This window comes from Pecten maximus, chromosome 6 (genome assembly GCF_902652985.1).
Source record: "Pecten maximus chromosome 6, xPecMax1.1, whole genome shotgun sequence".
NCBI lineage: Eukaryota > Metazoa > Mollusca > Bivalvia > Pectinida > Pectinidae > Pecten > Pecten maximus.
In genome coordinates, this window is record NC_047020.1 from 17,950,115 (window position 1) to 17,975,011 (window position 24,897).

Genomic DNA, 24,897 nt, shown 5'->3' on the forward strand with positions numbered 1-24,897 from the left:
TTTGTCACATATTGATCTCGCAATTGATATTATTTTGAAGGAGGTATATGTATTAGTATAGTAGTTGGGACAAGAATCTAGATTTTTAAAAGTTTTCTGATTTAAGTTATTCTATACAATGGCTGAAGTGGAAAGTTCAGAGCTGATCAACACTATGATAGGATCAGGGTCTGATGTAACATACCTTGTAGTACTAAGTACCTCACATACATAATGGTTAAATAACTGACCACCACTAGGTCCTACCTGTAGTGACCATTCCCAGGTGTTAACAGGAGTCAAGGGTCAACTGGGTATTAGTGCCAGCACACAAAGGATACACACTAATGATTACCATGTCAAACATTGACAGATTGACAAATGTTAGGTCATAGGTCAAACTTTGCTATTAGCTATCTAGTTTTAAATGTCTACTAGTATATTATATATGAATTGGTTATTGAGATTTTCTTGATGTAATGGACTGTTATGAAATAGAAGAGGTACAATTTGTCAGTGTATTAGCTGTGTGTTGATTCTGCTGGCCATTTAGCCTGGTCAGCTGGAACATTTCCTGTGGACGGTGGCTAGGAACATCTCCTGTGGAGAGTGTTCAGGAACATTTTCCTGTGGATGGTGGCTAGGAATATCCCCTGTGGGAAGTGTCCAGGAACATCTCCTGTGGACGGGTAGACGGAAACATCACCTGGGACAGTGTCCAGGAACATTTCCTGTGGAGGGTATATAGATATATCTCCTGTGGAGAGTGTTCAGGAACATTTTCCTGTGGACAGTGGCCAGGAACTGATCTCCTGCAGTGTCCAGGAATTATACAGTGTAAATGGGGTCATTAATAACACTGGAATCCAGCAGTCAGGTAACTGATACCAGTAAATGTATAGAAACACCTACATTAGCTTAGAACTAAGGGTCATTAGGGAGCCAAGAAACACATTCTCATTAGTGGTCAAAATGGACATTCAGTTTGTTCTTGTCAAAAGTCTTACATTCAACTGCCCAACTAGTGCTGTTCTGCAAGGAGTAATGTTCTGAAGGGCACCTGCTTGTCTGGATGTATCTGTGTCAAAGTTAGTTCTGTGTCATAGCAATATTTTATATTTCTGGTATTATGACAGTTAGTTATTAATTTTCAGATGTTTGGTTGAATATATTTTTGGATGTTCTGGTCACTTGGATATGTGGATGGTTAATATGTCTTGTAGTATTCAGTTGATTTGGCAGTCAGTGGACAATTAGCTAAGGGTTGATGTGGCAGTGGTCAGTCTACACTTGCAGCAGTAGGCTTTATGGCTAGCAGTCAAGCTGACCACTACATTTAATGCGCCTGGTGATGGACTAAATAGTTTAGTTATTTATAGAATTATATGTAGTTAATAACTGCATGTGTTGAGGTATATATATATATATATATATATGTAGATTCATCATCAGCTGATGATGCACACTTGATCAGAGGTCAAAGAGGAAATGGTTACCTCACAGACTGGTCTGATTGCCTGATGACTATGTAATAGGCTGGACATGACTTTCTCAAGGTCATGTTGTACTATTAACTAGACATACAGACTTTCTCAAGGTCATGTTGTACTATTAACTGGACACACAGACTTTCTCAAAGTCATGTTGTACTATTAACTGGACACACAGACTTTCTCAAGGTCATGTTGTACAATTAACTGGACATACACACTTTCTCAAGGTCATGTTGTACTGTAAACTGGACATACAGACCTTCTCAAGGTCATGTTGTACAATTAACTGGACATACAGACCTTCTCAAGGTCATGTTGTACAATTAACTGGACATACACACTTTCTCAAGGTCATGTTGTACTGTAAACCGGACATACAGACCTTCTCAAGGTCATGTTGTACTATTAACTAAACATACAGACTTTCTCAAGGTCATGTTGTACAATTAACTGGACATACACACTTTCTCAAGGTCATGTTGTACTATTAACTAAACATACAGACTTTCTCAAGGTCATGTTGTACTATTAACTAAACATACAGTCTTTCTCAAGGTCATGTTGTACAATTAACTGGACATACAGACTTTCTCAATGTCATGTTGTACTATTAACTGGACACACAGACCTTCTCAAGGTCATGTTGTACTATTAAATGGACATAAGTCTTTCCAAAGGTCATGTTCACACCAGCTTAGCCAAACACAGCCAATTGGACCAGATTCCCTCAGATCCTGTAAAGATAGTACACACATCAAAGTAAATATGTAGACTTGAACAAATTCAGATGGTCCTATTATCAATGGGTAATGGTCAGTTATTGGTCAACATGTGATGGCCCTAGTTTGTAACTTAAACCAAACATCCTCTGTATGCTTCCTGAGTTATCCCACCATACTGACCAGTGAAACCTTATCACCATGTTTTGTAGGTTTTAATGTTACTGATGGTTTTCTAGCTAGGCCACCATCAGCAGGTGCCCTTCATTAAAACCTATTACGGTGTCATCTAAACCTTAAATAGTCTTGCCCTATGTATACGTGTATGTGTAACGTGCACTTGTAAGGGTATGTATAAGAACAAACACTAAATAACAAGCATTCCATGTTTATAAATCTGTTTTTACAAATCTACTTACTTAAATACTATTAGAGAGAGAAGGGGGGGGGGGGGGGCACGGTAATGGGTAAAATATTTACATGTACATACAGGTTTTTCAATTTTACAAATTGAAATAAATTTGGACAGAAATTTATCAGTTCTTATTCTCAGGTTCAAATGAAGTTTATAATTTGATAATTATTTCTGAAAAGAAGTTGAATTTGTCCCATGTGTCTGGTTAGATAAATGACCAGTATTATTTACATTATAGTTGTTGGACAGCATGTTCCCTGATTTACGAGATATGTACATGTGGACGACCAATCCAGTGCTGGCCCTTCCTGGTAAACAGTGATAAATAAATGCCCTGACATGTTTGTGAACAGAGGGATGTATAATTCTTCAGGGTCAAAGGTTATAATCCCAATAAGTGTCATATTTTAAGAAGCATGGTCAATTTTCCTTTGTTCTTTTGAAGTCTTTCACCTCTTTTAACACGATGATCACTTGAAATTAACACTGACTTCCATCACAAACAGGCATCTTTTAAGTAACATTGATTAGAGGTCATATAAGGTTATGGCCAAAAATACCTGCTGACCACAGGTATTCAGTATTATAATGATGTGATTGGTTGATATCGGTCACTGACTGGAGGGTACTGAGATAATGGTGACAATGATCTCTTAGTGTTTTTGCTCATCATAGGATAATGTAACTTCACCAGTGCCTGGTATAAATTGTCAATATACCTGCCATACAGGTGTAATAGACACACATCCACACCTAGACCCGCTACTTTATGGTCACTTTATTTTATGGGAGTTAGGAGCGATACTGATCAGCTATTCCCACCTTTATACTGATGTATTGAGCTATAACCTGTATCCTTACCTGCCCGTACAGGTGTGTAACGAGCTGGTTTTGATCAGGAAGGGATCATCATACATTTACTTACACTGACAGCAGGGCAATATTAGACTGTCACTATGTAATTGGTTTTAATGGCTAGTAAATGACATGGATTAGAGAAGGATTTTTATAATGTTGATGTATTTGACTATTAAAATTCCTGCATTTGCTAGAAGAAGTACTTTATCTTTTCACTGTTAAAATTCTCGCATATGGGTGCTGAAGGTGGTAATTTATGTCCGCAAATAGGCCTACCCCTGAACTTTGCAACACCTGTTTAGATTGTAAACAATGAGACATTGACCCTATTTGTGGCTCCCACACCTGATAAACATACCTCTCACACATCTAATAACACTATATACCTTTGTTTTCCTAACAACAATTTTTACACACCTGCAAAAGATTTTAATAAAATAGTAATCATTGAAAGCTTCCATATAGAAAACCAGAATAGGTCATTGGCTTTGTATAAATTTCTCTGAAAATGTATTTCACCAAAAAATTGTCTACAATGAAACCCCTGTCATCCAATAACCCCCAACCTCAGTTGTATTTTGTGGGGGGGGTAATATATAAATTCCAACTTCCTAAAAACAACACGAACGTTTTGCTTCATAAATAAATTTGCTTCTGTGAATTTATTTTATTTTACTGTAGGTTATTTCCATCTAAAATCTCTAAAACTTGTATTAATTCTGACCACCCCTACCCCAGGCACATAGCGGTGTCTGGTACAGCATATGATCTCACAGATTCCTTGTGTTTCAGTCTATCACACCTTAACTCCAGGTCTGGCACAGTGACAAATCTCTATAAAAACAGATTAGGTATTCATCTAGACACTTTATTGCCTTAGCCTTAAAGGAAATGTTTAGTTGTGTCTGTCAGAATAAGGAAATGCTACTTATCAATTTAATGTGCAGATTTAACATAAACCATGGCTAGGTCTTTGGAGCAGATTATTTGGTGTTTTAATGCCACATGTGGTGGTCCATACCTAGGTATAGCTCTAAGCATCTTCAGACAGATTGCTATCCTCAGTATTTGTTTGCTAGCTGACATCATTGTTCAAGTGAGCTGTTGTCTTCTTTTTTTTCAAAACTGAATCATTAAATATTATCATGAATATATAACTTGCCGATTATTTTAAGAAAATGTGTGCAAGAAAAAAATTGTTTACCCTGTTCATGGACTTGGACTAGATTGTAATCAAAGTCTGAATATCAGAAGATTAAATAATGCGTTATCTTGTAAATTAGTCCATTGTTGATAATATGGGTACAATAATGGCAGGCAGGTAAGTTTTTACCTGTGATTAATGACGAGTAAGACAGGTAATAGAATAGACAATAAACTAAAAATTACTGTCAACAATTAATCTTGTAGAGTAAGTAGATCTAATGTTTTATACTCTATAACAGATTCGGTAGGATGGTATAATGTACATGAAAATATTATTACAGATAAATATGATTACAGCGATTAGATGATAATGACAGAATCGTTCAAACACAATGTAAACTATCGGATGACAAGACAGCAGTGGAAAACATTCCTGATTCACACTGTATCGGGTTGTCTGTATGTCCGGGTGACCGACTGAAACGCTACACCTACGGTAATCATTGTAAAATTATTGGATCAAAGACGAAGACTAGTGTTTGGTGACATTCGACATACCTTGTGAACTGTGGGTCATATTAGATCGGAGCTCGAAGGGTTTGGACAATCGATTATCTTAGATCAGATAGGAATTTTACATAAACAGAGACTTGTGTATTGATGGTTATCAGCTAAGAAGAATATTTAAATGAGATAAGGATTTTAGTATGATACACATGTCATGTGTTCATCCAACAGTGGTTGATTACCTGATATTTCTGGTCCACTATAACTAATTAGAAAAATATCTCAACCCTGCCATCCCCTCAGGTACAACATGTGACAGATTCAAAAGGTTGTTAAAAATGGTAAGGATCAGTCCACTGTGAAATTATAGAAGAGGGCAGGTTACATTTTTACCAGGTGATCCGTCACCATTCAAATCAATGGCATTGCACATGATTAACATTGTAATTCATTTAGAATGTAGAAGGCTAAATTTTAATTATAGTTACCTTAGTCAGAGGATGTCATTGGAGAAGTATTACTGGATTAGTACCTTAAGATTTGGACACCAGAGATATCTGTCCATATGGATAATGTATTTGTCCTACAACTCATTGTTGGGAACATTCACTCCAGAAAAACAAGTAAGATATGTCTTAAATACATGTATATGGGTCAAGTTCAGGTCAATCAAATGATAGCTGTGTTGATATTTTGACATCCTTGTCATAACTTTCGTATAAACTTGCATTTACATTACATAACCTATAAATATTGTGACATCATAAAGTGATAATCAAATGTTACACATTCCCAAACTACAACAATGGAGTCAGACACAGAGCTAGCAGAATTTTACATTTCAAAATATCATTCCATTTTTTCACAATTTTCCAAAAAATTCTTCTGTAATAAAAAGGGTATTAAGTTGATATTCACATACGATTTAGGTATCTCACCGTACAGATTATAAACATGTCTAGGTTCTGTATAAGAAATTGTATACACACCTGATGTTATTCTGTGACAAATTATATTTTATATAGTTTCTTGTCTGCAAAGGAGCCATTAAGTTTACAAAATATTGGTTCTGTAGAACTATTCTCAACTTTCCATAAAAGCGTCTTATTTTTTTTCTTTTTTACTTCTACTTCGCAGCATATGAGACTCCATGCCTTTATTTCTATAGCATCATGTTAGCAATGCTAATATACTAATATACCGGAAATATTGTCCAATCAAAATCCTACAGAATAGATTACACTATACATTAAAGTACAGGTAGGCATTAATGATCACTCTTCTTATGATGCCCACCTAATATCAGTGTTTGAAAGTGAATAGAGAAGAATGAAAAACACATGGAATAGGAATAACCATATCTATAAACTTGACTTTGGCAATTATTTCTGGATAAAATGAAGACATTATTTTGGTTTTATTTCACTGAAGAAATCATTAATATATCTGATACTGGGAGATGTGCCAGATTCAATATAAGAGTACAAGCCACTTCATGATATGGCCCTGCTATTGGGTATGTGGTTTGTGTTAGGAGTTATCTCCCTTACCAAATATGCAACCTGTAGATGTTATCTTACACAAAATTATCAGGAATGGCCAATGATGTTCAAACTGATTGATAAAAACGAGGAAGATGCAGCCTTTTGAACAAATTATTTCAGTTTTCGATTAAAGAGGTATAATGGTAGTATATAACAACGCCTTGTTCCTTAATTGAAGTTTTGGGGAACAAAAATGTCACTATAAATATTAGGCAATGTTGTGGTAGGAAGCAGGTTAAATGTGAATATGTGGAGTAGGTATATAATATCTATCTGTTACATGTTTCTCTCACCTAGGTGAGGAGGAATATATGTATAATTATACAGGTGTACTATACTAAAGTGATAGATCACACATAAAAATTACATCTCTTAATAGATGATGAGTATGTATATATACAGGTGTGTACATAGTCAAGTAATAAATTATAGGTAAATATGACAGTTCAAACATCCTGGTCACCCTATAAAAGTTAAATAGTCTTCTCCCAAACTTTGATGTGGCTTCTTCTACTTGGAAATAGGGAGAATGATTTTGTTATTTTATTCAGTATTCTTTACAAGTGTTATGACGCAACACATTTGCATTTTTGTCTTTTCAGCTGCTTGTCTCCTAGCATTTACAAAAATAAGAAATAGAATTTCATTATAACATAAATACCTGCACAAGTCAACTTTAATGGATATGATATGCGGCTGGTTGTGTGTAGGTATGAAGAGAACAGGTAGATTGGCTAGCTGGAGATATTGGGTGGGGAGTCCTAACCTAGTGATTACATCCAGGACATTGTTGATAAACAGTGATAGCGTTCCCTTCACACCGACTCTCACCGTGTCATAACGTCTCGCAATTCAGTCAGCGTTTGATGTTCGGCTTTGATAGCCCTCATTTCGAAATTGGAAAAGTTTAAATTGTCAATTTCTGGCGGTTAATGTATTCATATAGAGCAACGGATACTACAGGAAATGTTGGCCGTTGGTCAAAATCAATGAAGACGGTTTTAAAACTGGACGGGAAATGCGTCATTGTTTGCATTTATCGGACTCCAGATTACACCATAACAAATGTATCGCAGTATCTGGTGGAGGGCAACGATAGTATTCAGCTGGTCAATTGAACACGGCCACAGCAAAGTCATCAACAGGGTTGACCTAACGCATTAGCTTCTCTGGTCCACAAACGAACAAGTGTCCAGTCGTCTGAATTTGTTGGAGAATCACTTTCCTTCCTTTGTCAGGCGATTTAAATATTGGAACATTTTTGTGAGTTTTATCCTCAGCAAATATTATCATAGCTTTAGTTGACTTTTGTTGGCGTACATACTTAGAATGGTTATACCCTCTGTGTTAGTAGCAGTCACCATGCATACACAGACAGGAAGTGTGGATTTAAAGGTGGAGCTGTCTTTCAACAAATTCAGACATAATTCCAATATTAAGGATATGAAACTTGGACTAGATTTTCTGCATTTTCCTTGCGGGTGCTTTCGTCAAATACTGAAGTTTTATAGAATCAAACTTCAGAGATTCAGTCAAACCAGCCCTGCCTGGTGAGAATGACAACGTAACAGACATATTGGTCCATGTTATTGAACTACAGGGTGACAAGTTAAATAGGCCTGGGCATATTTGCTTGATCCTCTCAGGATTTACACAGTGAGAACTAATTTTGTAGTAAGATCTCTTGAGTGTGTGTCCCTTATTGCTGTTTGGTTGTCGATAACAACATGGTGTCGTACGTACGTAGGTTTGCTCGGTGTTTCATCAAAAAAAAAAAGTGATAATTAAAAAGTGTGAGATAATGTTTTCACTGGAGACTCTTTGACATCACAGGTGTTTTCAAGCCATAAAGTGCCTTGATGAACACAGAATCAATTGGATATTTTACATACATGTAAAACATCGATTTTAAGTGAGGATATTAAACTTCTGTGGCCTGGAGTCTAAATGGAGTTTTCTAGAATGACATCTGTAAAGTTGATTTCAGATTGTCTTCATCTGAAATTTTCCTTTGGTAAAGAATCCCAAAGAAAGGCTAATGGCACTACTTGCCATAAGTGTAGCCGAAGTATGTTTGCCAAGGTTGGCTGCTTAGGGGCATGTCGTGAGGTTCGAGCTCAAGGTAAGGGGCAGATTTACTCAAATCTTACCAGACTTTGTTTTCACTTTACAAGAAATCTTTATCGTTTTGCTAGCTAGTGAGTTGAATATTTTAGACCGTTTCTTTTAAAGGAGATATAAGCATTGTTCACTGCATTATTTCATTGTATACATGTGTATTGAATGTTTAAATGAAAATTTGTTGGTCTTATTTTGTCAAAATTTGTAATTGACAAATTTTTAGAAATTTTGATAGAAATTTTTAATATGTTAGCTAACTGCTCTGATATTTCAAGAACATTCTTTTGAAATTTGTGAAGTTGATAAGAAGCCGGTTGAAGATTCTCTTACATCAAAAAGTGATGCTACAATATATATACCATTTACCTGCATTTTAAAACCTGATAAGAAAGACATATATGGGAAATTACTACTACTGATTGTCTATTAATATCGCTTCTATTTTAAAATTCTGTCAGTGAGGCGAATTAAATGTCCAATCTTGATCCCACGCTAAGATTGCGCGTAAAAATGAAATGTTTTGTCGCTAACAGTGTTGTCAGTGTAGAGGAATGCGCTGTTAGCATAGCCTACTTAGAGTGTAGGGATAGTGCTATATACAGGCATCTAAACTCGTTCCTAGGTACGCACTACTCGTTAAATATATTCTTAGGTTTTTAAATGGCATAAGAAGACTTGAATATTTGTACAACTTTAGGAATACTGTTTGATTAACCAGTAGAAAGTTTTACATGTTACTTTTTAAATAGTTTTAATACAAGTATATCTGATTCAAATACCAAAGCGATTCCAAATAAAATCATCCTCTCGTACTTTTATGTGCAATTTCAGATTAAGAAAACGGTATGGATGATCATGATGTTCTGTAATATCATGATAGAATTGCCATTTTAATTATGTGTAAGTGTGAATAAATACTGAATGGAGAAACAAAAAGGGACAGAAACACTACCGTGGATAGTTGAATGGGTTTTTGAATTGGGTGTGACACGATCTATTGATAAAATAAGTGTAATTATTGAAATCTATTGATTGGCTTACAGGAGAGAGTTGAGGGGTAAGTGCTTGGGAAGGGTGTGTGGTTAAACTTGTTCTTGTCTCGAATGTTTTTTTATAAGGCATCCAATAATTTCTAGGTTTATTTCAAAAAGAGAAGAGGTCGATTTTCAGTGTTCACAAACTTTCCTATTACCACAGAGCTATGATGTTTTCAGCATCTTTTTCTGCTTTATTTATTAAGAGAAATATATCAAAAAGTTTAGGTTTTTTGTCCTGTGCAGCAACAGAAGGTTGCCCTAGGGTACATGAGCCATCCTTGAGTCAGCATCGTCTCATCTCTTTACATCTATAACATTACTAATGTAATTAGGTTTAATTATGTTCATTATTTCTATATTGTTTCGGGGTTAAAGTCCTTTGGGATTACAGTGTGATGCTCAGTACAATAGTTCAGATTGGATTTTTGTCCTGTTTTTCAGAAATTGAAGCTGTCCAAGCGTGCAGATGGCTGAAGGAGGCTGGTTTTCCACAGTACGCCCAAATGTATGATGGTGAGTGATTAATTGTGTGTCATTAATCTTGGCACAAAATATATGCACAAGTAATTTCTGCTACTGAAAAAAATATCCACTTAATAGTCTTAAGAAATGCAAACAATGACATAAGATTATGTAAAATAGATAATCTTGTCACAATCAATTCAGTGTCAAATTTCTCTGTACCAATTTCACATCGGAATTAAATTCACTTAGATAAATGCTCTCATTGTGTAAGATAACTTTTCTCTTAATGTTAGAATTATATGCAAATTTTGAAAATGGATATGTGTTTAAATTGGAAGACTTAAGTAGTGCAACTTTTCATGTATATATAATAAACACAAACTTCTTGACACTAATACACATAGCTGGCCAAGGCCTCATCGACATAAAAGAGCTGAAATTTTAGAGGACTATATATTTAGTAGAGATTGCATTGACTTCTTGGTGGCAATGTATATTTCTACATATCTCAATCTGCAAAGGTTAATAATGACTTTATGATTTGTGATTCTGCAGTTTTATATTAGATTTCAGGGTGGTCCTTTTCAATGTGATAACACAGTCTTAGACTCATTCTAAAGTCAGCTGTGGCAGTTCGGTGTTTTATACAAATTATCAGATAAGATGACTTACATGAATATACAATACTGTGAAATTGGTAATTTAACCGTTTTGTGTAAGAAACATGTTAGATTTCTGTGGGAAGTATATAAACTCCAATGGACAGTGATCTGGTTACCTCTTGTTACCTTTCATGTCTGACTGGCGACTTTGATACAGTGTGAAGGGAGAGGATGTTACTATCACTTCGCATGTAACACAGTCGTTACAAGGTTTAAATCGGATTCCAATGTCTCGGCATTGGCGCTAACAAGAAAACAGATCGGATAAAAAGACCTATTACTGTGAAAAAGTTTTAGTTTGCAAACGACAAAAAGCGATATATGTCAGTAATGAGGTCTTACACTTGTTGTTAAATTTAGGGTTAGGTTATAAAGTGTGACGGGAGAAATCACACACGTAACAATATACTGTCAATTTGTAAGGGTTTACCTTTACCCTTTATTCAAATCTTGTATTTGAACTGATTATGTTTAGAAATGAAGACACTATGATATAAATAAGTTACAGCAAAAAATGACAAGAGATCTTGACCTGATAATAAAAACGCATTTACCAAATTACATAAATTGAAAGTAGTGCAAATGACAAACTGATACTTTCAGATATAAAAGCAATGGATTAAATTGATATTCCAGTATGTCTGATATTTAAAAACAATACTTGGATAAAGCTGTAATTAATTACTAGAATGAAATGTATGTATTAGATTATTATTACTGGATATTAGAAACAAATTGATTTTCTCACAATAAAATAATTCCGTAATTGTTAGAAGGACTTACAAGTAGGTAAATTTTGCATGAAGTTTGTCACTATATATATATACACCCATTGAACCAACATTTATATACTTTACATAACAGAGACAATAATAAATCTACATTTTATGACAGTTATGAATATGAAATGGCTTTTAAGTACACTTTTGTTACAATAAGACTGTGTATATAATCCAAGTGTCACCATCTTTATATGTCTGTCACACATTATACAATAGTATATGTCATTTGGTTGTGACATTGAGAATAAAAAGTTATCACAATGCATCAATATTTTGGAAGGATATCAGCTTAGATACGATCTGTGTATGGAATGACTGGTGTGAGGATACATCGAGACAGTTTTAAAATTACCACTAAAAGCACATATTGTCCTTTAGATTAATGTAAGTGGGTGGTATAACATTGGTATATTTAAACACTTGTCAGTGATTTAATGCTAGGATGCATTTTAATGCTAGAATGTATAATGGAAAAGAAATGGTATCTATAACAATGAACAATATTTGACCAGAATGAAAACAAGTTCATGAGGTATATGTGTGTGAAATATTTGGGTACAGTGTACTTAATATAAAGGAGATCATGTATTCTGACTTTGTAAAGGGAGATAATAATTGTGATACAGTATACAGACTTTCCTTGTAAAGGGAGATAATAAGTATTCTGAATTCTTTGTAAAGGGAGATAATATGTATTCTGAATTTTTGTAAAGGGAGATAATATAGTATTCTGAATTTTTGTAAAGGGAGATAATATAGTATTCTGAATTTTTGTAAAGGGAGATAATAAGTATTCTGAATTCTTTGTAAAGGGAGATAATACATTATTCTGACTTTCTTTCTAGATTGAAGTAATATAATATATTGATTTCCGTTAAAAAGGAGATGATACAATAAACTATTTATCTTTGTAAAGGCAGATGATTGTCAGTTATGGACTTTTAGTAAGGTTAATATGGTGTTATGCCAACCTTGTAGAATCTAAATTATTTTGGGGGTAAAAGCAGACAATACAGTATACTCACCTTAGATTTTGTATTTGCCAAGCAATAATAGAGATCATTGATGGTTGGTGTGTTTACATTGAAGAAAAATTAATCCATTAACAGATTGTATTTATTACATGAAAACCTATGATTATATTAAGAATTATACCGGTATTTAGTTCATTATAGGCTTGTTTCTAAGCCTTTAGATGGACATAGTTGATAGGAGAGGCATCACTAAATGACCCGGGGATTACTGTCTTGACTTTAGGATCAACCAGCACTCCACCCAGGTCATGTCAACACCCCTAGTATTACTTCAGTCATTTATATATAGACCTACTAATACACTGTACATTAGGATACCCAGCAACTCATCAGTTGGTGTTGAGGTTGCTGAACTAAAATCCAGCTCACCTGATCGTACGTTTGAGAACTTGCTGACGTATGACGTCTTCTAATTGGTACCTTTGAAAAATATGCAGGCTGAACTAGCTCGCTAAGTTCTCTGATCAGGAATTCTGAACAGACTGAATTTGTTTTACAATTCAAACTTTTATCCAGTTGCGTTGTTCAAACAAAGGAGGAACTCAGTTTACTATTTCTTAGGATTTGGAATTCTTAACAAGCACACAGCATTGTGAACTTTGGAATAGTTTGCATGGTATTCAGGTTAATGTGACATGTTACAGCCAGCTGATGTATTGGAACTTCAAAAAAGACAGCAACTATTTCTACCAATTCTTGGGTAACTCAATGTAGGAAAATACAACATATTACTAAATGTGTGATAAAAACCAATTGAAAACTGAATCACAATATTACCACCGATTTTACATAATGAGACTTTACATTTTGATTCATAAATATCTAGAATGAATGAGTATGGAAACTTACTGAAATGGAACCCATTTATGATAGAGTGGGAGGAAAGGATGATGTAGTACAACATGGTTTGTAGAAAATGTATAAAAACTCTTATAGAATGAGTAGATGATTAAACTAGCAGGTTATTGGTGAGGTTGTTTGCATGTTTGCATGTCCAATTCATCTAATTACAAATAGGCGTGTTCTTTGCTGCATAATATCTATATACTGGAAAGTTGATAAAGGATGGGAGGAGTTGTTTTGAATTTCACAGATTTTTGGGGGAAAATATTAATTGAGAGTACTCATTCACAATGCCATGTTAATGTAAGAAATGTTGATGAATTATACAGTACATATACATTGATCAAGTAGGTAACTATGAATTATGTGTCTGAGGGGGGAATAGATCATTTATCACCTCTTATTCATTCATTTCATTTTATTAAGCCTCTTTACAGAATTTTTTTTTTTGTATAAAATGTCTCCTATGGTAATTATTTGAGGTGTTTTGAGCTTGATTCAGGTTCACCTGATGATAGATTTCTGTTTGAACAGATGTTTGTATATTAATTTTGTACTTTGTTTCGTTTGTAGATGGTCATTATCCTGTGAACATTGCTTCAGTTGAGAAGGAACATGATTTCCTGGAGAAGGACTCACTGCAGCCTCTAGTAAGGTGAGTGTTAAACATGTGATTGTGTAATAGGAAGGAGTCGTGGATGATGCCTTGCCTGAGCTGGGGCTCGAACCTGTAACCTCTCATTCAACAGCCGACCCAAGACTCACCTAGTAAGATGGCCTATACTCTCCACTATTAAAGTGAAGTGCATTGATATCTATTTATATTCTATATATTGAATATTGTAAAACTGCTTTCAATTTCTAAACAGAATATAATATCCTTATAAAATGGTTGATGAAGCATCATTGTATCTTTTTGATGAGTGCTCAGTGACAACTAGGGTTATATGACATTTAGTGACAACTAGGGTTATATGACATTTAGTGACAACTAGGGTTATATGACGTTTAGTGACAACTAGGGTTATATGACGTTTAGTGACAACTAGGGTTATATGACGTTTAGTGACAACTAGGGTTATATGACATTCAGTGACAACTAGGGTTATATGACATTTAGTAACAACTAGGGTTATATGACATTTAGTGACAACTAGGGTTATATGACATTTAGTGACAACTAGGGTTATTATGATGCTAAGACTATTTGACACTGCCATGGTAAACACCATAAAAAATAGTATAATAGGAATGTCCATTTAACAGCGGAAAAACTGTTTGAATTTTTTGAACTAAGATGTATGAGGAAATTAATGATGTGGTTTTGGTGTTTTACTGGATATTTCTTATGAAAAGCTTACTGATATTGATCCTTATATACATTCATGGCTAAAGCTCTCTGTACTAATACTGGATTCAGTTTTTTGTAAAAAAAATTGTTTTTCCCTATTTAAATGTATGTGTTATTTTTTTGTTAAAACAGCTGTGTATTTCAGTATTTTAAGAATCTGACACTTTCACCCATGTACTTTGCACATATTTAAAATGTTGACGAGACTGAAGCATGATTAGTCAGAGTACTTGAATCAAATTACTCAGAAGGAAACCTGTCATTTCATAACTAAAACGCAAATTGTGAGAAACTGACAGTAAATCTTCTGAATTTTAAGTTGATATTTAATCCTGGACCTTTTGAATTTTTAGTTGATATTTAATGCCAGATTTGGTTCAGGTCATGGATGTGTTTTAATAAGATTAAGGTTGTATTAACAATGAATACGATGGCAATATATCGTCCTGTAATAGACAGACATTGTATTTAGGAAATCAGTCGAATGCAGACACACCTTCAATCTAAAAGTGTTTGCTTTCATTTGAGAATATTACCGGAAATCTTGTTTAATTGAGCAAATGCCCATATTTGGTGATGTGACATTCATCAACTTTGAAGCTTTATTTACATGAGTTTAACTTACACAATAGCCTCTTTAATGCCAGTGTAGACCATTTTCTGTGTGATTCAGATGTTGTCAATGAATTATTGTTCTCATCGGCAAAAACTACACTTTTATTACAATGTTCTGTTAAGGTCACAGTTAGGATTACTTGTAATAATCAAAACTAAACAACCTATTATTTTTCTGGTTTTGACAGTTATTTTCAGGACAAAATCAGTAGAATTGGATTGCAAGATTTAAAGAAATGATATTCTTATTACAAAGATTGCACATTTTGCAAGGGATTTCTGAATGTAAATTTGAATTTCATCTTGAATGGAAAATTTAGAAAAAGAAGCAAAATTTATCATATCTAGACTCCGTTGAATGCAATTCATTTAAGTAATCAACAGGGTGCATGTGCTATTTAAATTCAAGATTGGATGGCCCCAGCAGTCTATAGCTCTTTATAATTTTCTGGTCTTGCTGTTATAAAAACCCACATTGACCTACTTAGGGGATTGTCAACTCTCATGTTGACAATATTATGTCCTCTGTATAATGCGGCACCTATCCATTTCAACAGAAGGAGTGGTCTGTTGGGTATATATTCCGATTGGTTGTGATAATATCACTTTATCTTCAATCAGATTGGCTATCTACATTTTCAAATAAAAATCATTCAGACTTGAATCAGAATTTCTGTTTTGACAATAAGATTTTATATTTTCCTTGTTTAATTGAGCATGAAATGGTTTTCTGGATCATGTAACTGGTGTGTTTTTTTGGCATGCGTGTGTGTATATCTGTACGCTGCATTGCCGAGATTTGTTGACAAACGTTCCAGTGGAAAGCTGAAAGCTTTACTTTTGTAGTGTAACCTGTGCATCAAAAGAAGGTATACCTAGTTGGAGGTGGATTTTTACGTGAGTCACATGATATTTAGTGAGGTTTTGTTGAGTTTTTGTATACATTTAAACTTCTCTTTTTCAAATTCATAACAATGTATGAAAACATTTGTGGCTAGGGGTTACCTCCCCCTCCTGTGGTTTTGTACTGTGACATAACTCGACCATTAATTCTAGATCAGACATTTTTGTGGTGAAACTCAAAAATCTTCAATGTACTCACTTATCGTTACTCATAGTGAACTTGCATAAAAAGGGTAAACATATAAGAAATCCATTGTCATTATCTGTGTCATATTGGCCATTGTATATTGAATGATACCAGCTTGTCTAAGAATATTAAGTATTTAGGATGAAAATTTACTTCACTTAATCAGTGCAGAAGATACAATACCCAGCATGTGGTTATCATGTCTGTAGATCTCCTTGATGTGTGAGATCTTACTTTATAGACAGGTATGTTTAACTTGATTATAGACTGTGGTCTTTCTGGATGGTCACTTAATTAGACCACAACCATGGTAGATATCATATACCACTGTTATCATGGCGCTACATGGTCAAGTGGTCGTATTAGACAGGTTTTCTGTATATAAACAGTATATAACATAATATGTTTATCTTTCTATTTCTAGAAAGTTAATTGGATATATATTCCGGTACTTAATGAAAATGTCTTCTACCATTGAGAGAATTAAAATTGAAGTAGTTCTGTAGTAACAAGGCAGAATAAATCTACAGGTGGGAAGGTGTCAGTCCTATAGTTTTTCACACATAGACATTATTATGGAATTGTGATTTACTACAAGTTCTGTGGAAATGGCAGGTTATCAGAACTGGGACAGTATAACACCAATATTTCCTTTCATTTTCATAAATAATATCTGGTGTAGTGTGGATGATGGATTGCCATGGTAACTCAATCTGATATGGGTCCCTAGCTGTAGTTTCAGTAATGGGGATGACATTTTCTACAAGTACCAGAACCCTGTTGCTATGACAGCAGGCTTATTATCAAACATTCCCATCTCTTTTTAAGAGGCCAAATTGATCAAAAGTAATTCTTGTATTAGTTTTCCCCTTTGTGGAAGGTATTTTTTTCATCAATCAAATTTTAAATTAAATGTTTAATCATAGGAATAAAAATTATTTTGTTAGGCCTGTTAGTTTCTTTTGATACTTTTGAACAAATCAATATGATTGAATAAAAAAAAAAAATTGAATTAATCTTTTTGAATACTGATGAATCATTAATCGGTTCATTGATAATTAACCTTCATTATTTTCTGCATGAGTCATTCTGGTTTTGAAGGTGTAGGGAGGAAGGGGAGGAATTGATACATACTGAATTCACACAAAACTGTTAATAAAATCACCAAAATACCACACATCAATCAAATTTTACGAAAGAACAATATTTCCTGTATGTAAGGACAAGGTTAATACTGCATCGTCATTATGCAAATCAGTCGTAGATATTTGATATTTAGACCAATGCTTGAGGATAATTCTATGTATGTAAATTATGTGTTATTAAGTGCGTATGAGTGATTTCTGGTAAATTCCTAACACGCAACAGTTATTAGCGGTTCCAGGTACATTGAGGGGGCACCTGTCTCTTCATTGTCGAGAGGACAACTAGAAATCGGAAACTAGATATAGGAAGTAATGATCACGAGTGTCTTGTATACACACAGACACTTTGGGGATTCTGTTTTTGTCCCTGCTGAATCACCCTTACCACCAGGTTGTGTACTTGGTCGTACTTGTGTAAATCGGAGGATGTAGTAATCATTGTCACTGTAAAGCTTGAGTAGGTCGCTATAAACTTGGGTAAGTGTCTTCATAGGTGGTCTGGTACGTTTCATTAGTTCATTGGATACAACCCTATTTTGATTATAAATATCTTCCTGTAGTAGAAATATTGTTACATATTTATTACCTTCTGTGGTTTGGATGGAAGATGTTGGTCAAGAACATAGCTGTGATGATCGAAACTTCTTGATTCAAAAGGCAGGGATTTCTGACTGATCGTCAAGTTACTGTTATTGAATTATAGCTATAGGTATAAAAATCATAATCAAAACAATTATTGTTTATGAAAAATGTTTGGATTTATCACATTTATATGAAGAGATATTAATTTGATCTTTGTTCTTCAGATTGACAGATACTTTTTGTAGTGATATCTATATAGGGTTTCTCAGTGTATATATGCATGTAGACCGAAGAATTTGTCTAAATGCTGGATTAATGTTGGGATAAGAATTAATTTTCATGAAGCCATTGTTTTGATCTCCTATTCAGCCATCTAAAATTGAGATGGAAATATTTTGATATGGGTGCATGTACAGAGGTGTTTGGCTTGATATGTTACCTGTGACGAGTGTGGTCTGACAGGTGTGAGGTCAGTTAGACCTTCCCATCAGGTAAGTGTATACAAACATATTGGATCTCATGACCATCATCATATCCATGTCTTTTGATGTCCTGTGAATTTTAACCCCCTGTCCAATGGATGAAAGATTTAGTAGGCCCTACCTGTTTGACCACTGTCCATTCCCAGGTGTGAAACTACATAGTTTACCTGTAAAACTGTACAGTTTCAGCTGCCTTTGTTAAGAGGTCAAAGGGATCCATTAATCTCTAAAGCTGGCAGTAAGGATTAGGCCAGTCCCCCTGGGCCACAACAAAGCCTTATCACACCCTCAACAATAGGTCTAATGATGCATCCCCACACTCTATTGTGGTATGATAGACAGGTTTTGTTTTCACCTTGCTCAGGTAAAAAATTGATACCTGGTGTCCATCTATATGGTCAATTAGAGTGACCAGAGTGTATCAGGGATAGCAGTGATATCCCATACCAAGACTGTCATCACAAGCTTATATACCTGGATTTATAAAAACACTGGCAGATGGAGTGGTTTGGAGATTTAAGTCCTGAGAAATCATCATATTTGTGACATGTTAGAGAACATCTATCAGCTTGGGTTATAAGCTGGACAGATGGTATTCTCGATCTAGACTTGTATATAAGTAATTTAGAAGAGACTGTGAACACTGATGGAGAAAAGGCACGTCAGCATGCTGGACATTCTGTTTTCTTGTGTTAACAAGCTGTAAGTTGATAATGAAGCAGGTTTTGTATGTTTTCTTAATTTGTGTTGCATGATTCAGATAATTTAATTTTTCGAATTACTTTACCAAGGTATCATTCCAAGGTTTGATTATTTTCACCCAGTATAATGTATATGTTTGACATATATATATCATTTCAAATAATTATTGACTTAATTACCCTCTTAAATCTTCAATACAGGTAGCTTCATAGTACAACTTAATTACATGTTATAATTGATAATAGATGATTATTGATTTCATTTTACAATCAAACCAATGATGCAGTTTAAAGTATTTTGGGAAAGTGTTTTTAGCATTGTTCTTTTTTTTTTACATTACAAGATTCAGATAAGTTTCATTTGTTGAAGCCAATAGCATCTATCCCTATAATTTATCACCCTAAAGTTTTCACTTATAATGACTTAACGGGTCACAAATGTTAAATAAAGACGTAATTATATCATACCGAGTATTTTACCTTATGCTAATGTGATTTTAACTAGCGTGTAATGGATACTTGCAGAACTGTTTTGATAACATTTAAAATCCATTAGAAAATGATTTAGAACATTTATCTGCCTTTTAAAAGCAGAACAGCCTTGGCATTTTGAGTAATTGCTTGTTAGATTATCCTGGATTTCATCTGAGATGTAAAAAAATATCTTAAGTTCAAAGGTTAACCAAAAGTTCAATAAAAGCATAAGAAATGTAAGGAATGCATTGAAGAAGTGGCACATATCAGGCTCTAGCTGTGACTTGGTGTTATTGATCAGGAAATTCATGCTTGGGACTTACATTTCTGTTTTCATTGGTCAATTATGTCATGGTCGACACTTAAGAAATGACTAATTTTACAGATTCGTGGTATTTATGACTTTCTGATTCAACACACTTATATATCAAGATATGATTCAACACACTGATATCAAGGTCTGATTCAACACACTGATATCAAGATCTGATTCAACACACTGATATCAAGATCTGATTCAACACACTGATATCAAGGTCTGATTCAACACACTGATATCAAGGTCTGATTCAACACACTGATATCAAGGTCTGATTCAACACACTGATATCAAGATGCATTCTCCTTAATCTTGTGACAATTAACTTTTGACAATGTACAGATATATAATTACGACCTCATGGTAAAGAACCAGATTTAAAATAGAACTGATGTCTGGTGTACTGTACAATTCTAAGTGTATGTCCCAGACCTTTTAATCTCATGTTGATGTTTTGTGAAAAGGTAACACCTAGGTAGAAGCGCTTGTGGGTATGTCACAGTACACTTACGTTAACATGCCAATATGTATGGTAATTCAGTGCACATTGCATGTAAATTGCATTAATTTTTTGTTAATATTTTTATTTAAGATACATACCAGTGACATGAGGTGTGACATTGATGAAGACCTTATGAGTGTTGTTAGAGGTCACTCTGTCATTCTAGAGGAAATTAATTAACCATATGTATGACAGTGGTTGAATGGGACAGTAGGATTATCACTTGTTTGTGAGAATAATCTAAAGGATATTGTGACAGTTTAATTTTCAAACATTGATGGAAATGAAGGAGCTGCAGGAGAGAAGGATGACTACCGATGGTGTGGGTAGTTTGGTTATATAATTAGTCTAGTGCTTGGAGGTCCCAGGTTCAAATCAGGGCCAAATCAAAAACATTCCTTTCCAATAGGTTCTGTATTTAAACATTTGGCCACAGGAAAACTTTTCATACAAAGTATATGATATTTGTAACTAGGTATAGTGAATCAAAGATCACTATTGGTATCAGTTTAACGACCAAATAAGGTCAAAGCATATTAAGTTCCTTATATTTTTTTAATAATGCTTGAAATTTTGTATGTCTTTGCAGGAGGCTGAATACCTTGAACAAGTGTGCAATAATGCGAGTGAGCACCCCAACTACTAAAAAAGGGGTAAGTTACTAAAAGTATACATTATAATTTCATGTACCCAGCGGTAGGTATACATTATCATTGGTGATATACCCAGTGGTAGGTATTTATATGACCAGCCAATGTACTCAACTTATGTTTCACAAAATCGGTGCTTTGCATGACCACACCAATTGAACTTTGTAGAACTGTTGTAAATTGGTTTGGGACCCTGTAACAGATAGCTTAATTATGGCAGTATCTGTCTAATGGGTAAGAGAGATAGCCATAATAATGGTAGGCCCAATTGGAAACTTTCTTTTAATGTTTACGTCCCGAAATCCATTGATGAAATGCTTTCATTCACAAAATACAAAGATAGTTATGAATGAATGAGGTTTACAATTTAGAGTCATGGGTCAGTGGTGTTGAAAAAATAAAACTTTTTTCCATTTTTACCCCGTATTGTATGACCTTGTCAGCCCTATACGTATACACCAAAAAAAAATGGACATGTCTATTTCAATTTTCAACCATTCAAGTTATTTGTTTACTGCGGAAATCACCGACTGTGAATAGGAGTCATTCTATTGGCTGATTTGACACGCGTGCAAGAAGGCAGTTGTCGTTAATATGAGTGTGACTTCAACAAATTAAGTCACGGTTGAAATGTTAGAAAAGTTAGAAAAACTCAAGAGAGGAGGTTCTGACCTAATGTTCATGTCTCTGATGAACCCCGATTGTTCGATGGTACAGACCTGTCAGACCACAAAGACATCACCTCTCGTTCACTGTACACAGAGATAGATAGGACAATATTTGAACTTTTTGTTTGATTCATTGAAAACATGGGGTCTCCATATCAAACTAATTGTTGATTAGATGTATAAGGACAGTTATAGTGTCTTGTAATTTCGGGCAGTGAACTTTATGTGAAAATAATAGTTATCTGACGTGTGGGTGGAGACGGACAGAACTACTGCTGTGAAGCAGAAGTCACTCACCTTGCCTCTGTATAAATTACTGATCAGAACATGTCCAGTGATAACACCATGCTAATGGATGTCCACGACTTTTGACTTCCCTTTTGATACCACAGTGGATTTATAAAGAATTTTCTCAGAAGACTTTTGTGTATACATGTTTTAAAAGGAAATACTTTGAAAGTTGTTTCTGAAGTTGGAGTGATGGTACACCTCGTTCTGTATCTGTGTCTACAGGTAAGAAAGTTCCCAGGTCGTTATAGTCAACAGGTATACACTGACCATACACCTGGTTTTTGATCATGATAGGATTTGAAATTCATTATATGTGGTTTGTCGTGTCATTCCAGAGAATCTTTGACATGGATGTTTTCGATATGAATTTTGTCAACAGGTTCACTTTGACAGGTTTCTAACCATTGTTGAGGCTGTGTGCTACAAAAGGTGAAGGACCTCATTAGTATTGGAAGTAAAATGTCAGGTGGCTCTGAATCTCTTCCAAATTTGTCAAGGAGGCCCAGTGAGAGGATGTCAGGTGTGAAACCTGGAAAGATTCACTATAAATGTGACAATAATTAATTCTCTATGTTTTGACCTGTGATGGTGGTTGTGGTTGGACTCGTGTCAATATGACAGTGGTTTCTATAGAACACAACATGGAGTTCTGTAAACACAGTATGCCCTGTAATAAGCCAATGCTGTAGAAATTGGACAAAAAGACAAAATTACTGGAAAAAGACATTTCTGTGTCTTGGCTGAATTACAAGCAATTAGTCCTTGGTTCTATGGACTTAGCTCTTCAGGCTTGTTATACAGGTAAAATATAGGGACCTACCAATTTGAAGATCTCTGTACTTGTAAAAGTACCTTTATTGGGGTTTAAAAAGAAAGTTTGTATCTTGCTTGACCAGACATACTGTGGAGAACAAGTTCACAACTTCACAATTCATTGGATTAATTTACTCTGATTTGTTATCTTGAAATTTGAATAGAATAACATAATATATGGGTACGATATTGGGGTCCTTGGGAGGTTAAATACCGTAGGTTTTATGTTTAAAAGTTTGAAGTTATTTTAATCTAAAGTTTCTATATGTAAACATATTTATTGCTATTGTATATGCAAAGAGCCTTAAAATAGGATTGTATATAACAATTCTAAGTTGTTGGAGCAAGACAGTATTACTTTTTTCTACTTATTTAAATTAACTTTTGATGAGAACTTTAGTCAAAGCCTGTCATACAGAAATTATTATGTACATAATTGTATGGCCTTGGTAAGCTGGAGAATGTTACAGTGAAGGTGACTCTTTATATATTTTTAAGGATATTTAACTGTTAAATGCTTTCTGAAGTGACACACATGTTTACTTTAGGCTATCTCTATCTTACAATTTCCCGAGGAAAAAAACCGTCCCCGACAGGTTTTATTTGTCACTGTGTACAAAGTAAGGTGGTGTGTAACAATGCAGCGCCCTGACTGAACTGGAAAACATACTCCGACCACGTAACCTGCAAGCAGCTAGTCATTTTCACTACAGTCAATAATTGTCGCAGAATTACATTTACATTTTATATGAATGTTGTTAGGCCTGCTCTGTCACATTATTGAATTTTCTGTTTACCTCGACAGTATAGACATAAATAACATATTTTCCAGGGGCTATGACCTTCCTACATTGTAGGTCTTCAGGTCTCCAGTCAACCCCATTACCTTTCAAACAGAAGGAAAAAAATCCGCAAAATTATTGCGGGTGTTACTGTTCATGGTTTGAAGCAATATCTACAAAAGATGACTAGAGTATCTGTTAGTGTGATATACATGTTGCGTTAAGGTGAACGACTGGCTTATTCTTCGGGATCTAATCTGGCTGAATCACTTTGAGGGATTAGCGCACCCAGATGTAAGGGAGGATCAATAATATTGTGATGAATCGTGGCACAGTATTCCTGTGTGTGATCACACCTTTTGAAAAATATTAACAGATTCTGACCAAAACATCAGTAATAGATATTATGTGTAAGATACATGACTGAAGGATTCAGTTTCCCTCAGGACCAGCAGATGTCGTAATTTATCTGCAATGTCGTCATGTCAAGGTGAGATATGTCCTCCGTATTCTGCACCAGTTTCCATGGCAATCTGGACTTTATTTTATATGGATTTCTCTCTCAATCATTGTGGATTGAATATACAGATATGTGTAATTTGAAGGTATTGGGATTCAAACAAAATTGTTTGAATATTTTACCATGGTTTCATCATGAACGGCTCAACATGTATACATGAAGAGTATGAATGATATTTTATACATAAATTATCCATTGTTATTATAAAACGGATTGTGACACTTTCCAAAACAGGAGCAATGTGGTTTATCAAATATATATACAAATTGTAAAGGTCAGCAATGGTGATATTGATGATATTTATATT

General features: G+C 34.6%; 1 protein-coding gene across 3 annotated transcripts in view; it reads left to right on the top strand.

Moving 5' to 3' along the window:
• The window catches only part of LOC117329118 (rho GTPase-activating protein 7-like), a 140,889-nt gene that overhangs the window by 101,292 nt on the left and 14,700 nt on the right, over nt 1-24,897 (top strand). For all 3 annotated transcript variants that reach the window (XM_033886858.1, XM_033886860.1, XM_033886861.1), the window contains 3 exons: nt 10,261-10,332; nt 14,179-14,260; nt 21,456-21,519. In XM_033886858.1, the coding sequence (XP_033742749.1) occupies nt 10,261-10,332; nt 14,179-14,260; nt 21,456-21,519 (218 nt within the window). The remainder of the gene's footprint in view (nt 1-10,260; nt 10,333-14,178; nt 14,261-21,455; nt 21,520-24,897) is intronic.